Genomic DNA, 26,044 nt, shown 5'->3' on the forward strand with positions numbered 1-26,044 from the left:
TCTTTCAATCCATCTGTTTCAACAGAAAAAGAGCCCTTTGATGTCCCCACGTCTTAGCTAGACTTGGAAACTCTGACCCCCTTGCACACACATTCAACATAATTAGAAATAATCGGGGATCCATATTTTATCAAGCGCACCGTGGAGCCTCAGCCTCCTGCAGAGCCTTTCGCCAGACCCAGATGTGCTGCCCAACCAGCCTCAGCCCCCAGGTCCCTCCGGCTGAGCTCCCTGCCCAGGGCACTGAGACAGCCCTTGTCTGGAGCTGGAGGAAGGGGACCGGTGGTGGAAGACTGTTTTCATTATTTTACTTATTTATTTTTTTTAATGTGTATTTATTTTTGAGAGAGAGAGACAGAGTGGGAGAGGGAGAGACAGAATCGGAAGCAGGCTCCAGGCTCTGAGCTGTCAGCACAGAGCCCAGCGCAGCGCTCGAACCCAGGAACAGTGAGATCATGACCTGGGCCGAAGTCGGTTGCATAGCCAACTGAGCCACCCAGGCGCCCCTGGAAGATTGTTTTTAAAATCACCGCCAGTACAGGCCATTCTGTAAAACTATTTTCATTTTGAAGAGTGTTTTCAAATAGACGAATATGGCGGGGGGGGGGGGAGTGCGGGGAGAGAGAGAGAGAGAGAGAGAGAGAGAGAGAGAGAGAGAGAGAGAGAGAGGAAACTAGAATCAGCCACTGCACAGCCAGGAGCTCTGCTCTCCCGTTGTCAAGGCTGTGGGAGGTAACACACACCTACGCCTCAAAGCTAGCCAGGCAAAGGAAGCCAGAGACCACAGTCACCGTTTGCTCCCCATCTTCCTCTCCAAAATGTGCAAAATAGGCCCTTGTGGGATGCAATGAACGTGAGGGACACTGGAGCCACAGGCCTAGGGGCCCTGACCTCCAGCGTCTGCAAGAGGTTAAGTGGTCACGGAGGAGAGGAGCAACCAGGAGCCGCCACCGGCGATCCGTGCGTGGGAGAACACGCGCTGGCACACGCATGCACTGACGCGCGAGCGCATCGACACGCACACGTGCGCGCACGCGAGAGGGTTGCGATGCCCGGAGGCGCCGCATTCAAACGCGCACACACGCGCGCGTAGAACACCGACCGGGCTTGCTGCCGGGCCTGTGGTCGGCGGGGCACCTGCTGCCGCCCGGGCCTTCGGCAGCCCAGCCCCCCGCCCGGGCCCACACCAGTCGCAGCAACCCCAGGGTCTCCCAATGGATTGGCCACACGCGGGCACCCGGCAGCCACGGCGACCCAGGCACGCGCGGCCAGGCCGGTGGAGGGCGGGGGGCGGGGGGGCGCCGGCGCTGGGGGCGCCCCTCCATCCTCCGGGACTTGGCGAGGAGCTGGCATTGCTTGCCCGACCCCGTCGTCCCTCATCGCGTCCGCAGCCGAGAGCGGCCGCGGTGCGCACTCAGATCCGCGCGGCTCTCAGAAGCTCTGGGCGCCGCCGTCCCGCCTTTGATCTCCCACCCGCGGCGCAGGGCGGACGCCGCGGGGCCCAGGCGCCGCCCAGCCTCCCTCGGCAGGTGTCGGCGCCCGCGGCGGCGCAGGTCGGGCCCGGGGGGTGGCGGGGCGCAGCGGGCCTGCGGGTCCCGAGGGCGCCTGGAAAGCGACTCACGCCGCTCACCACTCGGAGCCCCCGAGCCACCTCTCCACCCGCGCGCACACGGGGAGGCGGGCGAGGCGCCGAAACGGGCTGGGAGCGCGGGGATCCTCCCGGCCCTCCTCCCGTCCGCCCCGCCCCGCCCCGCCGCCCGCTTCCTCCGGCCTCTGCCCTCCCCCTCCTGTCTCCCCTCCGGCTCCCCACCCCGCCGCCCCCGCCAGCCCCTCCTGCTCCCCGCTCCCCTCCCCTCGCCGGTCCTCTCCGCCTCCCCTCCGCGGCCCGCCTCCTCCCGCCGCTCTCCCACGGTGCGCGCTGGTGCCCCACCGCCCTCCCCGCCCCCCGCGCCGCGCGGAGCCGCAGTGATAACCCCGCGCGGGCGGCGGAGTCGCGGCGGGGAGGCTCCTGCGCGCCTCGGCTCCTCGGTGCCCACTTGCAGCCGCCCGGCTGGGGGCCGCTCCGAGCGCCCCTGGATGGAGCCGCGCGCTCTCCCCGCGGGGGCGCAGCGCGCGCGGCGGGCGCGGGGCGCCGGGGACGGCGCGGCCATGCGGGGCCCCGGGCGCGCGGCGCTCTGTGCGCTGCTCCTGACGCAGGTGGCCGTGCAGGTGAGTCCCCGGAGGTTGGGGGGCGGGTGCCCGCGGCTTCCCTCGCGCGGCCCGGGTCTCACCGAGGTGTCGCGGCTCTTTTCCAGCAGGCACCTGCTTGCTCCGTGGGACCCGCAGCGGCCTCGCCGGGGAGCCCGAGCGGCCGGCGACCTCCCGGGTCCGCGGAGTGGCCGGCCTGGATGGCACAGGGCGGTAAGTCTGCGGGGAAGGAGGGGTCCCAGTCCTCACCAAATAGCTGCCGGTGTTGCTGGTTTACCAGGCGCTGCGAATGCTCCTTAGTCTCCAAACTCACGCATAGTATGAGCCGCGCTTTCTCGCCTTGTGAGCGAGCACCTGGGAGTCGACTTTCACCAATATTTATATTGTATTCCCTTGTGGAACAGTAGCGCTTACCAGCGTAATTGCCGTAAGCAATAGCAACAAAAGAAGGAATGCGCATTTAATAAGAAAATTTACGAAAGCAAGGAGTAATCTAAAGGTATTTCTAATTGAGGCATTCAGGAAATTATAAAGCGCAGAGGACTCCTTTCTCCACGCCTCACCCCCTCCTGGTCCTCCTCTGGCTGTTTAGATTGAAGGCTCTCTGTGTGCCCTTGACTAAACGGCAGGAGACAAAAGAAAGCCATTTTTGCCCAGTACTCTTGTCAGGGTGAAAGTGGATGGTCTTCAAGGGTTGGGACATAATTGAAATACAGCGCAGGGAAGGGTAATTAGCGTTCGCGACCTCCGAAGCAATGCCGCGCCTTAAGCCATGAGTCTGGTTCATTTGCAGCCTGTGGTTTCACTGCTGCATTTGTAAATTTCTCGTGCCTTCCCTTAGGTTAAAGGGGAAGGCAGGTGCGGGATGTCGGCCGCTAGGCGCTTTTTATCTGAACCCAATCCCTTGGCGTTTGTTTAATATCAGTGCTCTGCAACATTTCCAACAATAAGTTGCCATATCAAATGTCAGTATTTTAGAGGAACCAGGTTTGATTATCCCAACATATTTTCAGAAAATCCAGAAGATTACAGTTAATAACTCAATATTTGAATATAGTTTTTAATCTTTGGTAAAGACAGGAGTTGGACACACGCATTACCTATTTGGATTCTCTCTTGCTGGGAGAGTTCATGAATAGTCTATAAATGAAGCCATAGGTTAGACGAACGCTGGGAACAGAAGACTTTTCAGGACCACCAGAGGGCGCTAGATGTAAGTGCTAGGAAATCCTTACAAATGACTTAGGGCTGTGTAATTGCTAGAGAAAGGTCATTATCTATTTAAAGGTCACCTTCTTGGTCTGGTCTGGCCCCTGCCTTCCTTAATGTTTCCCGTAGGATGTAACTGTCCATATTGTATTTGATTGTCCCTCCAGAGACACTTTTTAAAAGAAGACTTCTGTAAAAATTCTAGTTCTCCAAAATCATGAAAGTCTCAGGAGATTTTCAGATCACTGTACGGCATTTATAGAAAATAAGTGGTCTTTAGGTGAGAGCATCATAGGCAGAGAACCACGTCCAGAAGGAGAAGTCAAAGACTCCCTTCCTGAGTGTGCGTCCGCTGTTCCTGGCCGAGGCCGGCTCCCGGGAGCTGGACGGCAGCCTGGCTGGCTGGACGGCAGCCTGGCTGGCGTGAGGCTCCAGTCACCTGGCATTATCAGCTGGTGTCACAGGCCTAGCATTTCCATGACAACCACATACCTTGCTTGCTCAGAAACAGAAGGGGAAGCTGTGAGCCATCATCGGTGAAGTTCTAGCTTAGCGGATACACCGCCACCTCACACCCACCCTCTGTGTGTTTTAGGTCTTTAGTTGCAAACGGCTAAGTGGAGAGTTGTGCATGTCACTGGAGGGCTCTCGTACCAGCAGGGAAAAGACTCTGCTGAGCAGGTCACCTGTGTCTGTTCAGAACAGGAGAGCCGGGGTGCACTTGGTGGGTACTGCTCGGTTATCTAGGTGTCGGTGACACACGTTGGCTTTGGACTCCCTCTTTCGGCCGTGAGGTTTGTTTAACACGTCGTTCACACGGTGATTGCAAACTTTGCTCCGTGTCTGGTGCAGTTAAGCAGTAGGAAAGAGAAGCCCGTCTCTTCTGTGAGGCAGCTGTGCCCAACGAAACTATTTTCAGACATTAAGTACACCCGTTTGGTTTTGGCTGATTCAGAATGGTGTTTCCCTACTAGGAGATTTTAGTGCTTTGCCTACAAATTGACCTTTGTGGTAAAAATAGCGGCTCCCTCTAAAGAGCCAAGACTATCACAGATTCGTTAGCTTTTTAATTCTCCAGTAAGTTACTCTTCCAGGGCAAGGTGTAGACGTTCTTTAGAAACTTGTTTCATTGTGCGTAATAGACCTGTTGTGTGCGTGTGTGCATTGGGGGATTATACCGATTTACATTCAAACATCCAGGTAACGTGAGACAGGGCAATGTCTTTCAGGTTCACCTGGGGTGTGCTCGTAAATCTTTAACAGCAGGCTCTGTGGCGCCCAGATCTGTAATATTTTCTGGTTCCCAAGGGGTAAGTACTTGCTCCCTGGTGGCTTTCAAGCTACGGATGTGACGTCACTGAATCCTGGGGTAGGGATTCAAGGTTCGGATCCGCTCTCGGCCACTGGTACCAAGCAGCCCTGCGTGCTCACAGGTGGTCCACACCTCCCGCACTGAGTTTGAAACCAGAGCGGTCTTAGACTTCATGCTGTGGTCAGAAAACCTCTTGAAATCAGGCAGTTCTGACCACTGACGGGAGCAGCCGTATGCGACGTTGTCCTCCTTTACCAAACGTGTAGGGGACACAGGTGTGATTTAAAGGATTCTCGGGATGTCAGGACTCACGCTCATCTTTTTCTTGAAATCGCGAGCCGACAGCCGAGGGGATTATCATCTGAAAACCTAAGCTCAGAAGTTGATTTTTTCAGATTACTGCAGTTATATATTGACTTTTTCCAGATAGTAATGCGTGTATGATGAGATACTGTGCTTGTTTTGTTCATTCACTGAATTCTTTAGCGATGACCTTTTCCGCGTTCATTTATATGTAACCGAGAGTACACATTTGATGGTAAGCAGGGCTTTCGGGCTCAATCAGGATTCCCCCACCTTGGCGGTATTGACATTTTGTAGCGGAGGTCCGTCCTGGGCATCGGAGAATACGTAGCTGCATCCCTGGATTTGGCGGTCAGATTCCAGGAGCGCCACTGTCCCCCTCCCCCTTCCTGACAAAGCAGAAACGTGTCCAGACGTTTGTCTCCTGGGGGAGGGGGAGGGGAGTCACTCCAGCTGAGAATCAGCAGACTGAACGGGAAAACCAATCTTCCATCAAACATTTTCTCCCTGCCTCTTGGGAACCGATCGTCATTAAATCCCAAAGAGTGGCTTTGCTGCTGGCACAGCTGTGTCCTGAGGCCAACAGGTACCAGCCCTCCAGAGCGGATTGTCCCTTTCTGTGAAATTTTGCCGAGCTGGTCATTGAAAATTAAAGTATATGGGGCGCCCGGGGGGTTCAGTCGGTTAAGCGTCCGACTTCGGCTCAGGTCACGATCTCACGGTTCGTGGGTTCGAGCCCCGCGTCGGGCTCTGGGCTGACCGCTCGGAGCCTGGAACCTCCTTCGGATTCTGTGTCTCCCTCTCCCTCTGCCCCTCCCCCACTCATGCTCTGCCCCTCTCTGTCTCAAAAATAAAAATAAACATTAAATTTTTTCCAATAAAATTAAAATATAGTTACCGTGAAATAAATCCTATTAAAGACAAAATGAAAAGACTCAACGCTCCTCCCTTATAATTGCTTTACTAGGTTTTACTATTACCTGTGCTCTCGAGGTTATTTACATCAGTCGTATCTGTGTGGGGAGATGTGCATAGGTACAGGTGCAGGTCCGGGGGCGCATCTTTCCACACTCCGTGTTGAGTGACGTCACGTGGAAATCAGCCATGGTGGGGGTATTACCCCAGGGGAACTGGCAAATGCCGTCCACCAGGCCGTTCGTGTTTTCCCCTTAGATAGCTGGAGGTCCTGCATTTGTCAACAGGACCCTGGATGTGTGTATGTAAAAGAGGCTTATCAGTGATGCTGTTTTGGGCGTAGATATCCAATGTCCCCTCCAGATACAGGATGCATGTTACATGACTTCCAAAACAAAGGTCAGAAGAACAGGACTGATGGCATCTGGAAGCAGTTTGATTTTTTGAAAGTGGTAATCATCTTTTACGCGGAGTAGTCGTGCTGATTAGCTAGTGTTCCCCAGCCTCTGTTGGGATGCACATAGGCTGGGGTGAGGTGGGGAGGGCTCCCTGAGAGCCCCGGGAGGCAGGGGGAAGAGTGCCAGGCCACACCGCTGCTTGGCACCGGCCCCTCCCCTCGGCCCAGAAAGCTGGGCAAGAGGCAGGTGGGGTGGGGCTTTGCGCTCTGCCCCTCGGAGCCACCCCGGATCGGCCGCCGTCGCCCACACCGGCCCGTCCCTGACCTGTTCCCCCTTTCTCCTATCCTTGCCTGCAGTTCAACCAGATTTGTTTTATTGTCTCATTTCCCTGGTAAACTGTGAAACAATTCCAGGGTGTTTTGCCCCGCGGGACACAAATGTCCTGCCTTGACGTCGATGTTGACGGTCGGCTCAAGTCGTCCGCCAGACCCTGCTGTGTGCGGCCCAGCTCCCCACTTACCATCAGGGCACCCGTTCACACCTGCGTGGCAGGGCCAGGCCCGTGGGCCTAGCACTGGGCCCAGAAGAGTCGCCTGTCAAAGCTCTTGACCGGCAGGGTGCCTGGGTGGCTCAGTCGGTTAAGTGTCCCAGCTTTGGCCCAGGTCATGATCTCAAGGTCCATGGGTTTGAGCCCTGCGTCGGGCTGTCTCCTGTCAGCAGAGATCCTGATTCCGATCTTCTGTCGCCCTCTCTCTCTGCCCCTCCCCTGCTGTTCTCGCTCTCTCGAGATAAATAAATAAACTTAAAAAAAAAAGGTCTTGACTGGAGGAGACCGCATCCCTGGAGTCACAGAGGCCATTGTCCAGCCTTTGGTTAACCCGCCACTTGATGGGGCTGGCTGCCTGGCCCTGGACACTCACCTAGCCCCAGGCTTCAGCATGGGGGGCTCCAGGCAGGGCCTTCCCGTCCGTGGCCTCCCTTGCCCTCTCCACACCCACAAACGGTCACTGGCTGCCTGCTCCTTCCAGAGTAACCTTTCTCTTACCTGCCGGACGGCACAGGGACACACGATCAGGCACCTGTGTAGAAAGACATCGGTTGAGAACAAAACCTCACTTTTCTAGAAACAATAATTACCCAATTACCCCTTACTTCTGACCAAGTGCCATTTCTGTGGGATTCTGTTTTATTGTATCTTACGACTCCAAGAAACATGTCCAACTCCTGCCAGGGCAGAAGAGGGCCCCACTTCTCGAGCATCCATCACAGCAGTCTCCCGACGGCACATGCTGGTAACGAAAGGAGCTCGGAACCTTCCTTCTGTGCTTCCCACAGTGGGGAAACTGACTCAGATGTACAGAGAAGGCAAAACTGGGGGGTCGTCGGTGACTGAAACCCGGCAGACCTGTGAGGGGGCCCTGAGATCTGACAGCCCCTCGGGGGTTTCCGGACTTTTCCAAAAATTGTTTGTCCGAACGTGTTTTAGGCTCGAGTCCTGTGAATCAGAGTGGGCAGAGGATTGTGGTGAGTGTCTGGAAAGACCCTGGGCTGTAGACTCTGGCAGTTGGCCAAGAACTCAGGCCAACGAGAGGGTCCACCACGCTTTTCCGTGGGAGCAACCACATAGGAGCATTTCCCAATGTTAGCATCTAGAAACCCGGAATATGTCTGCGTAGGGTTTACGGGATTCCTCGATTTAACAATAAAATATTAAAATATTAAGCAGCAAGGAATGCCCATCAGATTTGCCTTTTTAATAACTGTTTTCTGAAGCTAAAATTTGTCAGCTCAATTGAGATGGTTGTAAAAAAACAAAAAGTGTGACTGAAAGAATATTTAGAACCATAAATGATTACATATCATCATGAGCGTAAGGTGAAATTTATGAAATGGAACCCCACATGTCCCGTTTTTGAACTTCCTCGGTCTGTAATCTGTTTTTCCTTTGAAGTGTCATAGATTTTGCCGTACTGGGACTAGCCCGTGATGGGGCACCAGTGACTTCCCTACAGGCTACTTTGAAGGTTTTCCCTTCTGACTCTGATTGTTTGCGTCCCACGGTGGAGATCTGAGGTTGGCTCGACGTTGCAATTTTCCTCCGTCGTGTTTTACCGGGAGGGAGTGTCGTCTGGCAATAAATTACATTCTAAGACTGACTCCCAGGTTCTTTTCAGAATTCTGAAATTACTCAGCCAAGCCCCGTCTTTGTCTTTCAGAATACGAGCTGGTGTCCCCCTATGAGGTTGACCACAACGGAGACTACGTGTCGCATGAAATCGCGCACCCTCAGAGGAGGAAGAGGGCGCTGGCCCAGCTCGGGGTTGAATCTCTTCACCTTCGGCTGAAGGGCTTCAGGCATGACTTCCACATGGAGCTGAAAGCGTCCAACCTGGTGGCTCCTGGATTTATGGTGCAGACGCTGGGGAAGGGAGGCACCAAGTCCGTGCACGCCTTCCCGCCCGAGGATTTCTGTTTTTATCAAGGCTCCTTACGATCCCACAAAAATTCCTCGGTGGCTCTTTCAACGTGCAAAGGTTTGGTGAGTACCCGCCGCCGCTAGTGAGGTGACAGGGACAGTGGCGTGTGTGAAGGGGGAGGGCGATGAGATGTCCCTTGAGATCGTCTAGCTGACTCCTCCGTCATCGCAGGGCAGATTTCACTGATCTGTGAAAGCAGGAGAACGTTGTCAAGGAGCGCTGTCTACGAGGCGCGATGCCGTCGCCTTGGGCCCATTTGGCTGTGGCCCATTCTGGAGAAATGTCTTCATTCTGCAAAGAACAACACGAGTCCCCTGGTGGACCGGGTTGATTATTTGATCGGCTGCTTGATAGCCCTTTACTCGTGTCGTTCTGTCCAGGATCGCATGCTTACAGGTTAGGGTGGTAATTCCAAATGTGACAAAGCCGTGGCCGGGAAGCGCAGGTCTCACTGGACTGATGATTCTCTGGGCATGTTCCCCATCTTCTTAGCACAGTAGAGACTTGGATGGCGAGCAGCTCGTTCCGGGAGTATTCCGCAAGACGAGCAAGCGTTTCTAATAAATTTTAATTACTTTTAAACACGTATTCATCTTTAAGAGAGCGCGAGCGGAGGAGGGGCAGAGGGAGAGGGAGACACAGACTCAGAAGCGGGCTCCGGGCTCTGAGTTGTCAGCACAGAGCCCGATGCGGGGCTCCAACTCACGGACCGTGAGATCATGAGCTGAGCTGACGTCGACCCTTAACTGACTGAGCCACCCAGGCGCCCCAAGAAATTTCCATTTGATAAATGAGCAACATTTCACAGTATGAGTGGTATGTGATGCCAGATGTCACATGGTCACAACTGAGCCAATGGTTCTTCTCTGTCTCTGTCTCTCTCTGTCTCTCTGAGGGATTGTGGGTGATCATTTCCCATGCGCGGATGCTCAGTCTCTGGCCATGATGTGTGGCAGACGTTGGTGATTTTTCACAACGTTGGAAGGTGCCCCCAACTGGCAGTGGTGGATTTTTTGTCACTTCAGAGCACCTATGGACAGTCCTTTGCTTTTCCACACAACAGTGAGCTTAGGAATGCTTTGCTCCATCCTAGGTCATTAGATAGGTTCCTTGTTAAAGTCACAGGAACAGAAAAAGATTCTATTGAGCCGATAGACAGCAGTGATGCCGTTAGTGATGGTGAATGTTGTCCGACACAATAACCCGCCCCCCATCTCTTGTCTCCCTCACACCGGCCACGAAGGTTTTCAAAGGTAAGTGCAGGTTAATTTGCTTATTTTTCTTTATATTTTGTATTTTATTTAATATTTTGTATTATGTTACAGGATTATAATCACTTTATATGAATGTTGTCTGGGTTGTGGAATGAGTCATCTGAGCTTCCATTATTTCTTATGGGGAAATTCTCTTGGATGTATGAGAGCTTTGGATTACAAGCACGTTTCTGGAACGAATTCTGCTCACAAGCCAAGGTTTTACTCTATCGGACTTAGACATCGAACATCACTTAAATGCCTCTGGGGGTCCCCTTCGCTGGTCCCTTCATTAAGGAGCATCCAGCCAAGTTGAGAAGATACCGGCATCCCTCAGGCTGATCCAAGCCAAAATCTTAATGCCTCGTCATTTAATTTTCTTGAAATAGTTCCATATTTAAAGCAACAAACGCTTAGTAGATACTTAGAGTCTTGAGTACATTAATCTGTCAGACACAGATGAGTGAGATGTGTCTTAGGTAGCTGAGTGAAGATGTGTGGTCACGTTTTAAGGTCCTGACCACATTTTGAACATTTATTACATTTCCAGAAAATGTTTTACATCTGTCTTAAGCTTCTTTCTCCCTTTGGAAAGAGGGAATTCAGAGTCTGCATCTTAGAAGGATTTTGTGTATGGGAGTGCGAGTATCGGATGCCCAAGTATTTGAATCCCTTCAAATACTACACATGTGCAAATGCTAAATCCCGTTAAAAATTGCCAAACAATATTAACACTTGCTTTTCAGGGGAATGGGAAATGGATTGATCCCGTGTCTACCCTAATTTGTGAAGGGCTTCTGGTTTGAGAGCGATCACAACCGGGATTTGCCAAGGATTTGGCGGTTATTTGGCATAATTTTTATGATTGAAGACGGTGTGGGTGATTTCTTCCATGTTCTCCCAAGAAAAACAGATCTCCCTTAATTAAAGGGCTAGAACTCTTCATATAATGCATCAAAGGAAGAGATCTCCTCCTTGGCTTTTTTAACGAAAGCTCAGACCCGGAATGGAAGCCATCTGTGTGGAAGGGAGGCGCGCCGTGCCTTCAGAACTCATATCCTTGGATTTGTCTGCGGAGCTTGGGCGAGGTGCTTCCCATGACCCCGGCAGGGGTGCAGACTTAAAAAAGACTCCTCTGGATAACGAGCACCGGAATTTAATATTTCGGTCACTGGAATAGGAATCTGTATGCCTTCACCATTCATCTTCCAAACCCATTAAATCCAGCTTCGCTGATATTTTGTCTGTAGAGGATCATTACGAACATGACCTTGACTAGACTTATGAGTGTGAGGGGCAGGGGCATTTGCCATATGACAAATCAAAGGCATTTTAAAGAAGAAAAAGGGAGGATAAGGAGTCCTCTGTCGTTAGCCAGATAAGAAAAAATATTGAATGGGAACGTCCCTCAACTGGGTGCCAAGTCCGTTATTTCTTTCCTGATGGATGGCTACCCCATCTCTCATTCAGATCTCTTAAGGTATGAAGAAAAATGGTGTTACATTAGATGAGGGCTTCTTTTATTAGGGGTGTGGGGGGGAGGATCTAATTAAAGTCCCAGGTAGATCTCAGTTAAGCTTTTTTTTTTCCCCAGTGTTTCTGGTCGGCCCACCTATTGAGTGGCAGGCAGCTGCCTGTAGAATTCTCTTTTGTTTGCCCGTTGTCCCTCACACCCTTTTGCAGACTCTAGGGGAGAGCACGATGCAAACAAGATCCCTGGTGGTGGAGAAATCGCCCATACTGCGTTCTCCTGCTTCTCCCTACAGCGTGGGACTGTTACCTTGAAGTTAAAATATATCGCTTAACTAAGAGTTTAACGTCTTCAACTGGAGAACTTGGTTGACAATTGTGAGACGGTGCAGTTTGCAAACCGATAAGCAGTTTTCTCCCCAGGTTCTCGGAGTTTGAGTTCGGGAGCCCTCGGCTGTAGTTGTTCGGTAAACGGGTCTGAGGAACACTGTCAAAGTGAGTAGCTGATGGTGTGGTCCTATTTATAGTAAGCAACTGTTCTTGCAAGACTAAAATGACTGTTTTCCCAAGGATCTTGGGAAACGCGAATGAGCTTCAGAACTGGGCGGCGCTGGAGCCTTCCAGAGCCGGGCACGAGTTGCCGGTTGTCTGATGAGAGAGCCAGGACACAGGTGGTGTCACCGCAGTGATGACGGGAGGGAAAATACAGGTGCCAGGAGATGCGGAGAGGGTGCATCTCGGAGGTGGCAGATTCAGCCTAGGTTCCTGGAGTAGTTTTGTCCAAGCCGAATCTTCATAGGAGACTCGGGTGTGATGCCCGATGGAGGAGTCACAGGCTGCCCCGGGGAAGACTCCTAGCATCGTTCACCATCATGGAGTTCTCCGCTGCCCCATCTGTAAACCCTAAAAAGACCTCTAAAGTTGTCCCGGTACTTCCACCAAGCGTCTTGACTGAAAATATTTCTTATCTCACAGCATCAGGTTATTTTATTTTATTTTTAAGTGCTTATTTATTTATTTTGAGAGAGAGCGAGTGCACGTGTGGGGGAGGAGCAGAGAGATAAGGAGAAAGAACCCCAAGCAGGCTCCGCCCTGTCAGCACGGAGCCAGGCGGAGGGCTCGATCTCATAAACCGTGAGATCGTGACCTGAGCCGAAATCAGGAGTCGGACGCTCGGCTGACTGAGCCCTCCAGGCGCCCGAAGGTTATTTGTAAAAAAGGCAGTATGTGTAATTGCCATGTCCCTACCTAATTGACATCACAGACCTGTTGTGGTGACCAGCATGGGTGTGTAAATGTGTGGGCACAGCAGGTGCCTTTCAAGAATGACTGCACTAGTGAGCGCGGGAAACAGCCATGGCCAGGACGAGAGCGGAAGAACCCGGACTAACTTACTGTGGATTTTGTGCCGGATGCTTGGCTAATAGCCTCACTGTTGTTATCTCACTTAGCCTAATGACCACACTAACATAGGTGCTGTTTGTTTTGTTTTTTTTAAGTTTATTTATTTTGCGAGAGACAGAGGCAGCAGAAGCAGGGCAGGGGCACAGAGAGAGAGGGAGAGAGCGAATCCCAAGCAGGCTCTGTGCTGTCAGCACAGAGCCCCACGTGGGGCTCGATCTCCAGAACCGTGAGATCATGACCTGAGCTGAAATCAAGAGTGGGATGATTATCTGACTCAGCCACCCAAGCACCCCAGTACGATTTTTTTTTTTTAAAACGGCTTTATCGACCTGTAGTTTACACATCGTTTCCCCCCTTGGAAATGTGTAATTCAGGGGTTTGTAGTAGGTTTCCAGATCACTACCACCTAATCTGAGACTCTGCATCCCCTCAGAAGGAAACCCCTGACAGTTCCCATTTCCCCAGGCCCCATCAGTCCTGGGCCCACGAATCTTACACTCAGTCTCTATAGATTTATTTACCTCATCTGGCGATTTCCTGTAGAGGGAAGCATACATCATATGGTCTTTTGTGACCGGCTTCTTTTGCTTAGCATAATGTGTTCACGTTTCGTCCATGTTGTAACCTGCATCAGAACCTCATTATTTTTTTAAACATTTACTTATTTTGAAAGAGAAAGCACAAGCGGGGAGGGGCCGAGAGAGGGGCAGAGAGAATCCCAAGCAGGCTCCACGCTGTCCGCAAGGAGCCGGACGCGGGGCTTCAATTCACAAACCGTGAGATCGTGACCTGAGCTGAACCAAGTGTCGGACACTTAACCGCCCGAGCCACCCAGGCGCCCCAGTGTGTTATTTTTATGGCTAAATAATAATCCCGTGTACACATATACCACATTTTTTATCCCCTCAGCAGTTGATGGATATTATTGTCTCTGCTCTTTCTGGCAATTGTGAATAACACTGCTGTCCGTGTCCTGATTCTTGTGTGGCCGTACGTTTCTTTTCTCTTGGGTTTATACCTAGGAGCGTCACTGCTGCGTCCTATGGGAATCCTGCGTTTAACATTTTGAGGAAATTCCAAACTGTTTTCCACAGTAGCTCTCCCACCTTGCATCCCCCTAGCATCGTATGAGGTTTCTGATTTCTCCACATTCTGGCCCCCACGTGTCCATCTTCTCGATTATAGCTCTCTTGATGACCATGGGGTATCCCACTGTGGCGTCGAGTGGCTGGATAGAGAGCGTTGTTTGACAGTCTTGGTTGTTGTTATTCTTGTTACGGCTTAGTTACTGTGTTTTCCTTCCGGCGCTTTGAAGATGTCATCCTGCCTCTCGCCCCCTGTTGTTTCTCAAGAGAAGTCTTCTGTTTATTTCATCGCAGTTTTATTGTTTGATTTTGTGGCTATTTCCCGATTTTCTTTTTTTTTTAATTTTTTAATGTTTATTTATTTTTGAGAGAGAGAGAGAGACAGGAGGAGAGAGAGAGAGAGAGGGAGACACAGAATCAGAAGCAGGCTCTAGGCAGGCTCTGAGCTGTCAGCACAGAGCCCGACGCGGGGCTTGAACCCATAAGCCACGAGATCATGACCTGAGCCGAAGTCGGATGCTCAACCGACTGAGCTACCCAGGCGCCCCTCCCGATTTTCTTTTGGTCTTTGTCTTTCTACATTTTTACTGTGATGTGTGCGCGTGTGGCCAACTTTGTCCTCACCTTGTGGGGCTCCCATTATGCGTATGTTGGTGTGTTCCATGGTGTACTGCATTCCTCTGAGGCCCCATTAATTTTCCTTCATTTGCTTTTTCCTCTGACCCCTTCATCTTGCCCGATCTTTATCGATCTGTCTTCAAATGCACTGATTCTCTGCTGACAGTTCAAATCCACTACTCAGTTTCTATAGTAAAGTTTCCTTTGTGATACCGTAGTGTTTTTGGTTTTGGTTTTTTGAAAGAGAGAGAGAGAATGTGAGTGCAAGGGAGAAAGAGAGGGAGGGAGAGAGAGAGAATCTTAAGCAGGTTCCACTCTCAGGATATGCAGAGCCTGATGTGGGGCTCCATCCCAGGACCCTGGGATCATGCCCTGAGCCTAAATCTGGAGTGAGACGCCTAACTGAATGAGCCACCCAGGCACCCCTGGGATATTATACTTTTTAAACCAAAGAATTTCCATTTGGTTATTTTAATAATTCCTCTTAGTCCGTATTTTACACCTTTGTCGCCAGGCCTTGCTTTAATTCTTCAGACGTTGTTCCCTTTGGTTCCGTGAACGTGTTTACAACAGTTGCTTTGAAGCACGGGTCTACTAAGCCCAGCATCTGGGACCCCTCAAAGCAGTTTCCGTGCCTGTCTCTTTTCACGTTCGGGGCCACACTTTTCTGCTTCTTTGCACGTCTCATCGTTTTCTGCAAAAACCGAGCCTCACGGAAAAGGGTGGCAACCCTGGACCCTACCCGCGGTCTGCCGTCCAAGGCTTCCTGCTGCTGTTTCTTTTCCTCCTGTCGGTTTCGTGACTTGGCAGGACTGGTTCCGTGCAGCCTCCGATGTCGCTTCTCACGAGTGCCACCTGGAGCTCGTGCGCCATCTTCCAGAGAGCCCGGCGTGCTGCTCTGCGGCCGTTGGTGGCACCTCACCCGCTCACCTGTGCTAACTGCTAGCGGATTGTGTTGTTGTTGGGGTGTGTGTGTGTTCATGTTTTACGACACCCTGGGGCATAAATTGCTCGGCGGTCTGACTTGACTAACGTAGAGCTCCTTTGGAGGGTTCCAGACAAGCTCTTGCAAAACTGCTCTTTAATCAAATCAGACTGTGAAGCAATTTGCACTTCAGAGCGGTAGTGATAAAAAAAAAAAAGAAAAAAGAACAATGAGCCCCTTGAGGTGAGCCCCCCTTCTTAAAGCTGGCGCTCCTCCTGGGTAGGACATATATGTGCCACTGCGTGGAACAGGGGCTGGCAGTGTCTGCTTCTCCCCGAGTGCCAGGCACCCCTACCCTATGAGTGGGGCTCCGGGTGAGGCTGTGGGTACCCAGGCCCCTCTGTCTGCTTCCCGGCCTGCAGCTGTACCTTGCAGATGAGCTGGTATGGGGACGGCCAGGGTTCCCTTATCCTCAGCCTGCTGAGTCCGGAGAGGAGCTTCTGTCCTGAGAGTTGTGGCCGCTTGTAGAAGGCAGATCGGTTCTTGTGGCTGCACCTTCCCGGAGCACAACTGTTGTGGTAGGGGGAGCAGAGGGACAGGAGGCCTGGTAAACAGGCCAATTACTTGGAAGTGTAGCTGTAGAATGGGAGTCGGGGGAACGGGAGGCCCTTGTCTTCTTGGGAGCTCTGTGCCACCGACTGGGGGCAGGGTGAGGCTGTGACTGGCCCACGGCCCAGAAGCCACCGAATTTTCACCATTCTTTCCAAGATTTATGAAATTAGAGTCCGTAGATATGTCTCCCTGTTTGAAGCCCTGAGGACAATTTACATGGTTCGGGTGTGTGTGTGTGTGTGTGTGTGTGTGTGTGTGTGTGTGTGTGTGTAATTTCTAGCAGTTAAATGATCGTTTCACTGGAGAGCAGATCTGCCCCACCCCGTACACTTCCGTTCTGGAAGTCAGTCTCCACTAGGTGCTGTCATCGACCCATTTTACAGATCATTACCCAAGGCCACTCTACTGTCCCCCTGTTACAGACGACTCCCATGGTCATTCTTAAAAGAGTGGGCTTGGCATCCAGGAAGCCTGACTTGAGAACCAGCTCTTCAGACAATAGTGCTCTCTTGCTTCCTGGGATCCTCAGGACAGAGAGAGACAGGGTGTGGGTGGGGGAGGGGCAGAGAGAGAGGGAGACCCAGAATCTGAAGCAGCTCCAGGCTCCGAGCTGTCAGCAAAGAGCCCGACGCAGGGCTTGAACCCACAAAGCGTGAGATCGTGATCTGAGCTGAAGTCGGACGCTCAACCGACTGAGCCACCCAGGTGCCCCTGAATGATCGTATTTCACATTTACAGATAAAAATATTATATTTACCCAACTTCTGTTTTGAGGTATAAATAACTATACAATTCATTTTAAAATTCATTTCATCTGATTTCTTTCCGTGACTGCTGAACACCCTAAATTTTCTGTCGGGGCAGTTTATTCAGAAAGGATGTATTTGGTAAGGTTTCTAACAAAACAATGTTTAAAAACTCCCATTAGTCAATACTGTTAATGAGGCTTCTGTAGATAAGGATTTTGTGGCATATGATGGGATTAGATTTTCTTAAAGTATTTCATGCAAGTTCTGTACTTAGATTGTCACCTTAGCTCCACCTCACCCCCCCCAAAAAAAAAACAAGTCTGTCCACTGCCTTTGGCACAAAATCTGTGTGAAATTTAGCCCTTCTTATGTAAATCATTGTGTTTGTTAAAGCTTTTAATGCGTAGGATACATATCCCTTCTCTTAAAATCTAACTATTCTCTTGTTTCCGGCAATGTTGGAAAACCGGTAAATCCCACAGTTCCCAGTGTGCTTAAGAATTCCTTCACATGGTGGGGGTGGGGGTGGGGGTGGTGGTGCCTGGGTGGCCCAGTTGGTTAAGCATCCGACTTTGGCTCAGGTCATGATCTCAGGGTTCATGAGTTTGAGTCCCGCTTTGGGCTCTCTGCTGTCGGTGTAGAGCCTGCTTGGGGTCCTCTGTCTCCCTCTCTCTCTGCCACTCCCCAGCTCATGCTTGTTCTTCCCCCCGAGAAAATAAATAAACACTAAAAGAAAGAAGAATTCCTTCACTTGGTTGGAGACTTACTCAGTGCGCTGGTCGGAGCGGTCCTAGGTTTTATTCCCAACCTCAGACTCCGGGGATTCTCTGGAAATCCTAGTCATGGAGAGTTTTCCTGCAGCACCCAATAAATCCTCGGAAACTGTCTGAAATATTGCCAGACTTTTAACTGACTTTGAGAAATGTTCTGGAGCCAGTAAAATAAAGCGGGAGTGGAGGGAAGAAACAACAACAGAGCCGGTCAGAAGAGACAATATGAGTTTTTAAGAGTTGTGCCGCAATCTGAGAAGGCCAGTGGTGGCACGACCGGGTTGAAAATATGTCAGGCTTGGGAGGCATGTCGTAACGTCGTAGAGAATGTACGTTTTTTAGAGGAAGTGAGGCCAAAGTTGGTAGCTGTTAGGAAATGTAAACATGGGTGTGGGGAACCAAAGAGCATGCCGGATAATTATGTTTCTGCCGATTCCTTAAGAATGAATGTAGTTAAGAATTTTGAAATTGACAGACATGAATGTGGTTCATCACCAGAAATGGATCCAGGTTACCGGTTTGTAAGATGATCTTTTATACTTGAGGTGGCCAGCGGTTTTTCTGTTAGCTTCCCATTCGCTGTGAACAGACATGACGTGCCTAGAGAAATGTAATTACAAAACCTAGAGGTTTCTTCCACTTCCCTTATTTGTCAGATGACCAACCTGAGCTTCAGTGCGGTGCGGTGATGCGGCCGATATCGCAGAGCCAGCCGAGTTTAGACAGGTATTGGATGTGCGCCTTCAGATTCTCTGTCCGGTGATGTGCTCACCAAACACACTGGACGCTATTACTTTTCATATACCGAGGAAGCAACAGAAAGCGTTTAAGTGTTGGAATATGAGCCAGAGATTCTAAAAATAAAATCAATGTGTCTTTGGTCTGGGGATCTGGGCCAGGTAGCAGTGGGGAGAGGAGAGACGGCAAGCTTCCCCTCCGGTTGGTGCGGGGTATTCCCAGTGTCCCTTATTAGAAGGCAGATGCTTCTCCCACCACCACCAAGGACGACGCTCAGAGGGACTCATCATGGTCGGTAGAATATTTGCTGGAAGGATCATCATCAGGTGCTCATCTCTGCAACCAGTGTGACCAGCATGTTCTTCACGGGCAAGATTGGCCCGAGACAGCCAAATGGGTCTCTTTGGGGGAGCAGGAATGTGACCCCGCGGTCATTTCCTCTGGGGGATGATCCAAGTCTGGGATTCTCTGAAGGACAAGAATCCCTGAAGCCTGCTTATTAGGCAGTGGCTATTCAAGAGAACGTCCAGCCCAGTCTACAGATTAGAAGAAGGGACCGGAGGAAACCGTGCCTTTTAAAGCAGGGTCCTGATTGCCTGAGGTTCAAGCAGAGCAGGATGGCTGTTTTCTTCTTAAATGTCACTTTCCCTGACCCACACATCTAAAATCGCCCACTCTTCCCCCTCCAAACCTACTTCCCATCCTCTTCCCTGCTGTCTTTTTCTTGGTATTTATTGTTACCTGTATCAGTCATAGTCCAGTTAGGACCCGGAAACCGCACACCTTGATAAGAGAGAATTAATGCCGAGCATGAAGGTATTAACTGAAAAATTAGAAAGGGAATACTAAAGCTTTGCAAGATGGAAAATGCAGTTAACAGGTACTGCCCCTGCGGCTGAGGGAACCCAGTGAAGGAGTTGTGGTTATCAGAATTTAGATGCCTCAGGGAGGCTCAAACCCCCAAGCAGGAGGCGCTGGCCAGCTGGTGCTGGACTCTGAGGGGGCATGTTGCTGGTTCTTCAGGTAAACCCTAAACTAGAACAGACTGTCACTGCCAGGTGGAACAACGCTGACAGGAACAGGAAGCAGACAGGAAGTCCGCAGGGGGCGGACAGGAAGTCCGCAGGGGGAAGACAGGAAGTCCGCAGGGGGCGGACAGGAAGTCCGCAGGGGGAAGACAGGAAGTCCGCAGGGGGTAGACAGGAAGTCCGCAGGGGGCACACAGGAAGTCCGCAGGGGGCAGACAGGAAGTCCACAGGGGGTGGACAGGAAATCCGTAGGGGAAGACAGGAAGTCCACAGACAAGAAAGAACAAGTTCTTCCACATTCTTCAGTCTGTCCAGCCTCTCACCAAACGGGCTGTGACAGCGATGAAGAGCGAGCAGGTGGCAGAGCAGAAGTGGGATTTGCAGAGTTCTGGCGTCAGCACCACACAGCACAGTTTAAAAGGGGAGCTGGGAGCTAAGGATGATGTCTTCACGGTAAGCAAGCTGGCCACTATGCTAAATGTTGAGAGGGTAGCAGGGGTTCGTGTCTGACTTCTGCCTGGTTTATCCTCAGCGCTGTCAATAGTGTCTGATATACAGTAAAGCCCTCAAAACTGGATTCGATGAGTGAGTGATTTTTTGGTGGCAAAATGGTCCTGGCGCTTTGCAGAAATCATCGCACAGACACTGGTCTGGAGGCGGGAAGACACGGAGACCCCAAAGCCGAAATAGCAGGGACATCACAGCCCTGTCTACGGAAAGACCGGACCGACCGTAAGGACCAGAACTCAGCAGGCCTGAGAGCTGGAATATTCCCGGGTGGGGCTGGGGACGCTGGACCCAGTGCACGCACCCATTCCTTCCCTATCCGCCCGTCGGGTTCAAATCAGATCTCTTGCGGTGTGTGCCTGGTGGGAGAGGCAGCCGCGTCTCCTCAGTAGGCTTGAAAGTCCTATTTTGGGACTTACTCTATGGGAACAAGCTGGAGCTCAGGGCCTCGTGTGTTCGTGTGCCTGCAGCGTCCATGTCCCTGTAAATCCCTCCCGAAGGAGAGATTGGGGCGTCATCATCCACAGGCCCGAGGCCAGACTGTAACAAGGTGAGGCCGGTCCTTGCTCACTTCGGACAACAGGGGGCGTCAGGAGCCCCGACCCTGGTCTCAGGTTCCTGGAGTCTCAGAACTCCGCTGTTGCTGGCGTGACCACGCTCCGTTCCCAGCTCGTTCCAGGCATGTGTCGCTTTTGCTGATTTTGATTCCTTTGTCTGAGGACGGCAGTCATCTTATTGCACATGCATCTCACTACTTGAAGAACTTGTTTTACTGATTTTTTTAAGGAAAAACAGCATGTGTTTTACAGACATTCAATCGAATAAATTCAGTGTTTTAAAATAGTAGTGAAAGCAGTGTTCGTTTCATATTATCTTTTCTATAATTTCTGTGAAATTAAGGGAAAACGAAATAAAAATATCTCATTTGCAAATTTACAGGCTAGAGAAATGTAGACAGTATTCCTATGTTTCCTTTTGGTCAATTGATAATAGAGGGACATACCCAATAAGGTATATGCTGTCATTATATCTAAAAAGTTACCAGTTTACAGGGCGCCTGGGTGGCTTAGCAGGCTAAGCGTCCAACTCTTTATTATTTTTTATTTTTTATTTTTGGGAGACAGAGAGACAGAGTACAAGCAGGGGAGGGGCAGAGAGAGAGGGAGACACCGAATCCGAAGCAGGCTCCAGGCTCCGAGCTGTCAGCACAGAATCCGACGCGGGGCTCCAACCCACGAAACGTGGGATCATGACCTGAGCTGAAGTCGGATATTTAACCCACTGAGCCACCCAGGCGCCTCAAGCATCCAACTCTGGATCTTGACCTAGGTCATGATCTCATGATTTATGAGTTTGAGCCCTGCATCGGGCTCTGCACTGACAGTGTGGAGCCTGCTTGGGATTCTCTCCCTCCCGCTCTCTCTGCGCCTCCCCTGCTTGTGCATACACATTCTCTCTCTCGAAATAAGTAAACTTAGAAAATAAAGTTACCAGTTTTAAAGCAAAAATTAAACTAGGGTAAAAATTAAAAAATACATACACACACACACACACACACACACATGCTGTTACCAGATTTACAGTGATGCTAAGATGTTTGGTTGCCTTTAGTTTAAAAATGGTACTAAAATAATAGAAAACTTAAATAGGCAATGACATGATATATCCAGTCATCCCAGTTTTTTGTCATTGAATAATTGTATCTTCAACCAGTAGAAATTTGGAGCAAAACTTGTAAAATGAAATGCAGTTGAAGCATTTGGTGACTTCATCCAGTATGCAACGTCTGTGAAAAAAAAACATTTGCCTTGATGATGACCTTAAGGTCATTTCATTCTATCATAATTTATATTTCCATATGAGTACATTGTATGAATGGTGAAAAAGCAGGTGCTGACCCTTAGCTGTGATAAGCCACCTTTAAGTTCATGGCTGTTGGGAATCCTTTCAGGACTGCCAGCACCCAGCAGTGTTCCTGGCCCATGTGAGCAATTGGATGGATGGATAGGGGGGTGGGTGGGTGGGTGGATGGACAGACAGTTAAATGGATGGATGGATGGATGATGGATGGATGGATGGATGGATGGAAAGTCCTCGTGTTAGATACTAGTTCCATCTATGCTGGAGACAGTTCCTAAGAGAATCTCTAAACAAATTTTAAGTAAGAAACACTGCAATATACTTGGGTCATGGGATATGATATAACTTGTATAAAGTACAATTCAAAAAGCTAAGTGGATTTGCCCACCTCTTAGCTTCTTATACCTTATTGCATGAGCATAGAGACGAAATTGTGTCTCTGCGTCTTGGATGGATGTCTTCTTTAGCTATTAAGCTTATGACGAGGGGGATTGCCTGTTGCACATGAGGATTTCTGAAGAAGGGTATTCTTTTTTTTTTTAAATTTTTTTAATGTTTATTATTTTTGAGAGAGAGAGCAAGTGGGGGGGGGGGGTGGGCAGAGAGAGAGAGGGAGACACAGAATCGGAAGCAGACTCCAGGCTCCAAGCTGCCAGCACAGAGCCCGATGCGGGGCTGGAACCCACAGACTGCGAGATCATGACCTGAGCTAAAGTCGGCTGCTCAACTGACTGAGCCACCCAGGCGCCCCTGAAGAAGGGTATTCTTAACCCACCTTGAATCCTTCACAAAGAGTGATGCAGTGCACTTTCAGGGACGAAAAGCTGGCACTCACCATAAAATAAGAAGAAAAAAAAAATTTCCATTTCTACTCTGTTAAGTTAGCTGAGATAAATATTAAGCACTTTGTAAATCAAAATCCAGAACCAAGCTAGTCAACAAGCATTGGAGCCCCTACAATCGAAGGACTGTGGTCGTTATCCTGGGAAACAAATGAACAGGAAAACATGCACTGTCTACATTCTCCATGCAAGGAAAGATCTCTGTTTAGATGGACATATACACAAGAAACAGAGTCAAATGACTACTTGAGACAACAAAAGGGGAAACATAATGAGAAAACGTAGCCATTGGAGTCACACGGGGCTGTTCACAGGGAGTTTCTCTCATTTACTAGCCCAATGGCTCTGTACTTGGCTTTTCCCGTTTCCTTAATTTGTAAATAACCCTGATGTCACCGGCTGGCGGGAGGATGGAGCGAGGCAGTGTATGCCCAGAGCCCGCAGCACAGAACTTAGCGCACAGTAGGAGCTGAGCCCTCGCCCCCCTCAGCCTCCCCCATGTAACTGCGAAATGGGGGTACAAACCTAATTAGAAGCGAACTGACCACCTGCCAGCAGGCTCGCGTCAAGTGAGGGAACCAGGAGGTGACACTGACCTTCAGAGAAGCCCCACAGTTGAGATGGGAGTGGAATTAGGATCTATCGTCTTCACACTGGAACCTTCTGGGTGGGTGATTTATTGAAAGCCCCCGCGATGAGAAAAAGACCGATCCTTTGAGCGAACGCTTGAAAACGCAAGAGTGTCATTTTTGCAGTTTGGTGAAGCCGTGCTTTGTGCCCACGCGGGTTAAGTTCTCCATTCTCGGCACCTGGGAGGTTGCTTTGTGCTTCATAAGGGATCGTAAACGAGGAGAGTGCCCGAATCGCTCCCGTTTTGACTCCGTAGTCCCCCTGCCGCAGCCACCGGGGCCATAACCTTGTTTTACTTGCAGGGCTTCTCACTGAAGCTGGGGGACTTTTGACTATGCCCTTTGCAGGCCATCATTAGGTAATAAAACTAGGAGTGATGGCTGCAGAACGACCAGCCAGAGGAGAAGCGAGGCTATTTTATAGCACAAGCGCCGTGTCCAGCGGAAACGTACGAGTACGTGTGCACGATCTGGGAGGGTGAATAGCGAATGCTTCCGCACAGAAGCGCTGGGCCACGTGACCGTGCGTGCCACACGCAGAGACGGAACACGCTGTGCGTTCCCGGGGAGGAGTAGCCTTTCCTTCGCCAGGCGGCGTCGTCATTCTGAGTTTCTCCTATCGCTTTGATACGTAACGGGATTGTGTTCACGCCTTAAAACCTTTTTGGGGTCTACCGTCAATCGTAATTCCCAGCTCCGCCCCCAGTATGTTGTGCACCGGGGAGCAGCGTATGGGCTTCCTCGTTCTAATAAAATTGAGCTGACTGTCCCCATCCGCGTTCAAGTTCCCCGTTGGGAACCCTCTGAAAAGAGGGCGAGACATGCGTCACCAGAGCCAGTTGGTTTATGAGGTTTTTAGAAGATAGCTGATGCCCACGTATGTGAAATGGGCCCCCGTCTAAAGAAGAGTGGGAACCCCAGGCTGTAGTAGGCGCGGGGACTTTACGGGACAACAGTTTTGTCTGAATTTGGGGTCTTTTTTCATGTAGGCTCTATGCCCAGCGTGGAGCCCGTTGTAGGGCTTGAACTCGTGACCGTGAGCTCAAGACCTGAGCCGAGATCAAGAGTCGGACGTTTCCCAGCTGAGCCACTCAGGTGCCCCTGAATTTGAGTTGTAAATACAGGCTGGGTCGGGCCAAAGTTTACATTTACCTGGGCTAATGAGAGCCCTTACATTTATTTCACTTTAAAAATGGAAACAAACCCCCAGCTTCACCTCGGGATGGAGTCTCCAGATGTGCAGCCGGGGCTAAAAACTGGCAAACCCAGCTTTCTGCCTCGCTGGAAAGGTGCAGCGTCCCAGGGACGTCTGTGCCTCTACATGTATGACGGGACGCACAGGGTGTGGACTGATTTGGGCACTTATGTCTCACACTGTGAAGTGTGTTGGGAAGAATAATTTGACAGTCTCGCAGATTGCAATTTAAATGTAAAAATGTCTCAAGGCCCATAACCTAAAATTAAATTTTGGGGGTGGCAGGGGCGCCTGGGTGGCTCAGTCGGTTGAGCGTCCAACTTCGGCTCAGGTCATGATCTCGCGGTCCGTGAGATCGAGCCCCGCATCGGGCTCTGCTGACAGCTCGGAGCCTGGAGTCTGCTTCAGATTCTGCGTCCCCCTCTCTCTGCCCCTCCCCTACTCATGCTCTGTCTCTGTCTGTCTCTCAAAAATGAAGAAACGTTAAAAAAAATTGTTTTTAAATAAAAAAAAATGGGGGGTGGCAGTCTTCAGTTACATATAAACCAGTGAATCACATACATTGTTATATATGTATTCCGGTACAAAAAATGCGTCATGTGTGCAATGATATAAGGAGTAGCTGTTCAGTGCAATGTCCATATCAAACCAGGAGGGCCAAGCGTATTAGTTACGTTTGAGATGGTATCACGTTCTGTTGTATCCCTTGCAAATTAATCCTCTGATCTGGCAATTATTCACAGTTCAGATTTCGCTGTCTGCCCCTGCACTCTGAAATGGATTCGACTTAGAGACTTCCAAGAGGTCGTTTTCGTTTGATCTTGGTTTCAAAGTCAACCCCGACCAACTTTCCTTTCTCTGGCTGCAGCCCTTTTGTCCGCCCTTTGTCGAAGGTGTGGCCTGGGGGTTCTGCTGTGGGAGCGGAGGGGCCGTGACACGGCGGTTGGAGACCCAGGGCACGTGGGGGTCAACTTGTAGAGTCCACAGGCATGACCAACAGTTTACTCTTGTATTTGGGAAAACACGGAGACGTAGGGGCGTTCTGTGCCGTTGCCTTCATATTCAGTTGGATGTTGGTTGCAGAATTCCTTCTGTGATGTGCCAAATTACCAAACCCCCATGGTGCCATAATCCACCTTTCATCCACGTGTGCCTTCCACTATGTTTTCATGGTAATAATGTCCGGACAACCCAAATGTTCAGCTCTTGCCAGAGGGTAGACTCTCGTAGTATTTTTCCTCTCGTGGGAAAAGCAAACACCTCCTTGGGTTTGACCTGCTTTAGTTATGGTGGCTCTTTGCGCGTGGTGGGTCCTCTGTTCCTGGTAACTGGACGGGGGGGGGGGGGCTGTGATGGTTTTATAGGAAAGTGGTGTCTCCCACTTTTTTTTTTTCTCCCACCCTACCCATCGCTCCTCTCCAACTCCTAAACCAGAGCTTGGGGGAAAATCTGAACCTGCAGTTCTGATTTGTGTGTGCCCTGGGACCGATGTGTCATCATCCCGAAAAGGCCTGCTCGTAGCCTACAGTCCACGTTTGGTTGTTATGAGGCCAACGTA

The 26,044-nt window shown here is 50.6% G+C and overlaps 1 protein-coding gene across 1 annotated transcript in view; it reads left to right on the forward strand.

The window, feature by feature from the left end:
* Nucleotides 1–1,943: 1,943 nt before the first annotated feature.
* The window catches only part of ADAMTS16 (ADAM metallopeptidase with thrombospondin type 1 motif 16), a 159,745-nt gene continuing 135,644 nt past the window's right edge, over nt 1,944–26,044 (forward strand). The window contains exons 1-3 of the mRNA XM_053906864.1: nt 1,944–2,208; nt 2,295–2,400; nt 8,541–8,863. Coding sequence (XP_053762839.1) covers nt 2,077–2,208; nt 2,295–2,400; nt 8,541–8,863 — 561 coding nt within the window. The 5' untranslated portion in view covers nt 1,944–2,076. The remainder of the gene's footprint in view (nt 2,209–2,294; nt 2,401–8,540; nt 8,864–26,044) is intronic.

The sequence above is a fragment of the Panthera pardus genome, unplaced genomic scaffold (genome assembly GCF_024362965.1).
Source record: "Panthera pardus isolate Hobbes unplaced genomic scaffold, ASM2436296v1 HiC_scaffold_2, whole genome shotgun sequence".
Taxonomy (NCBI): Eukaryota; Metazoa; Chordata; class Mammalia; order Carnivora; family Felidae; genus Panthera; species Panthera pardus.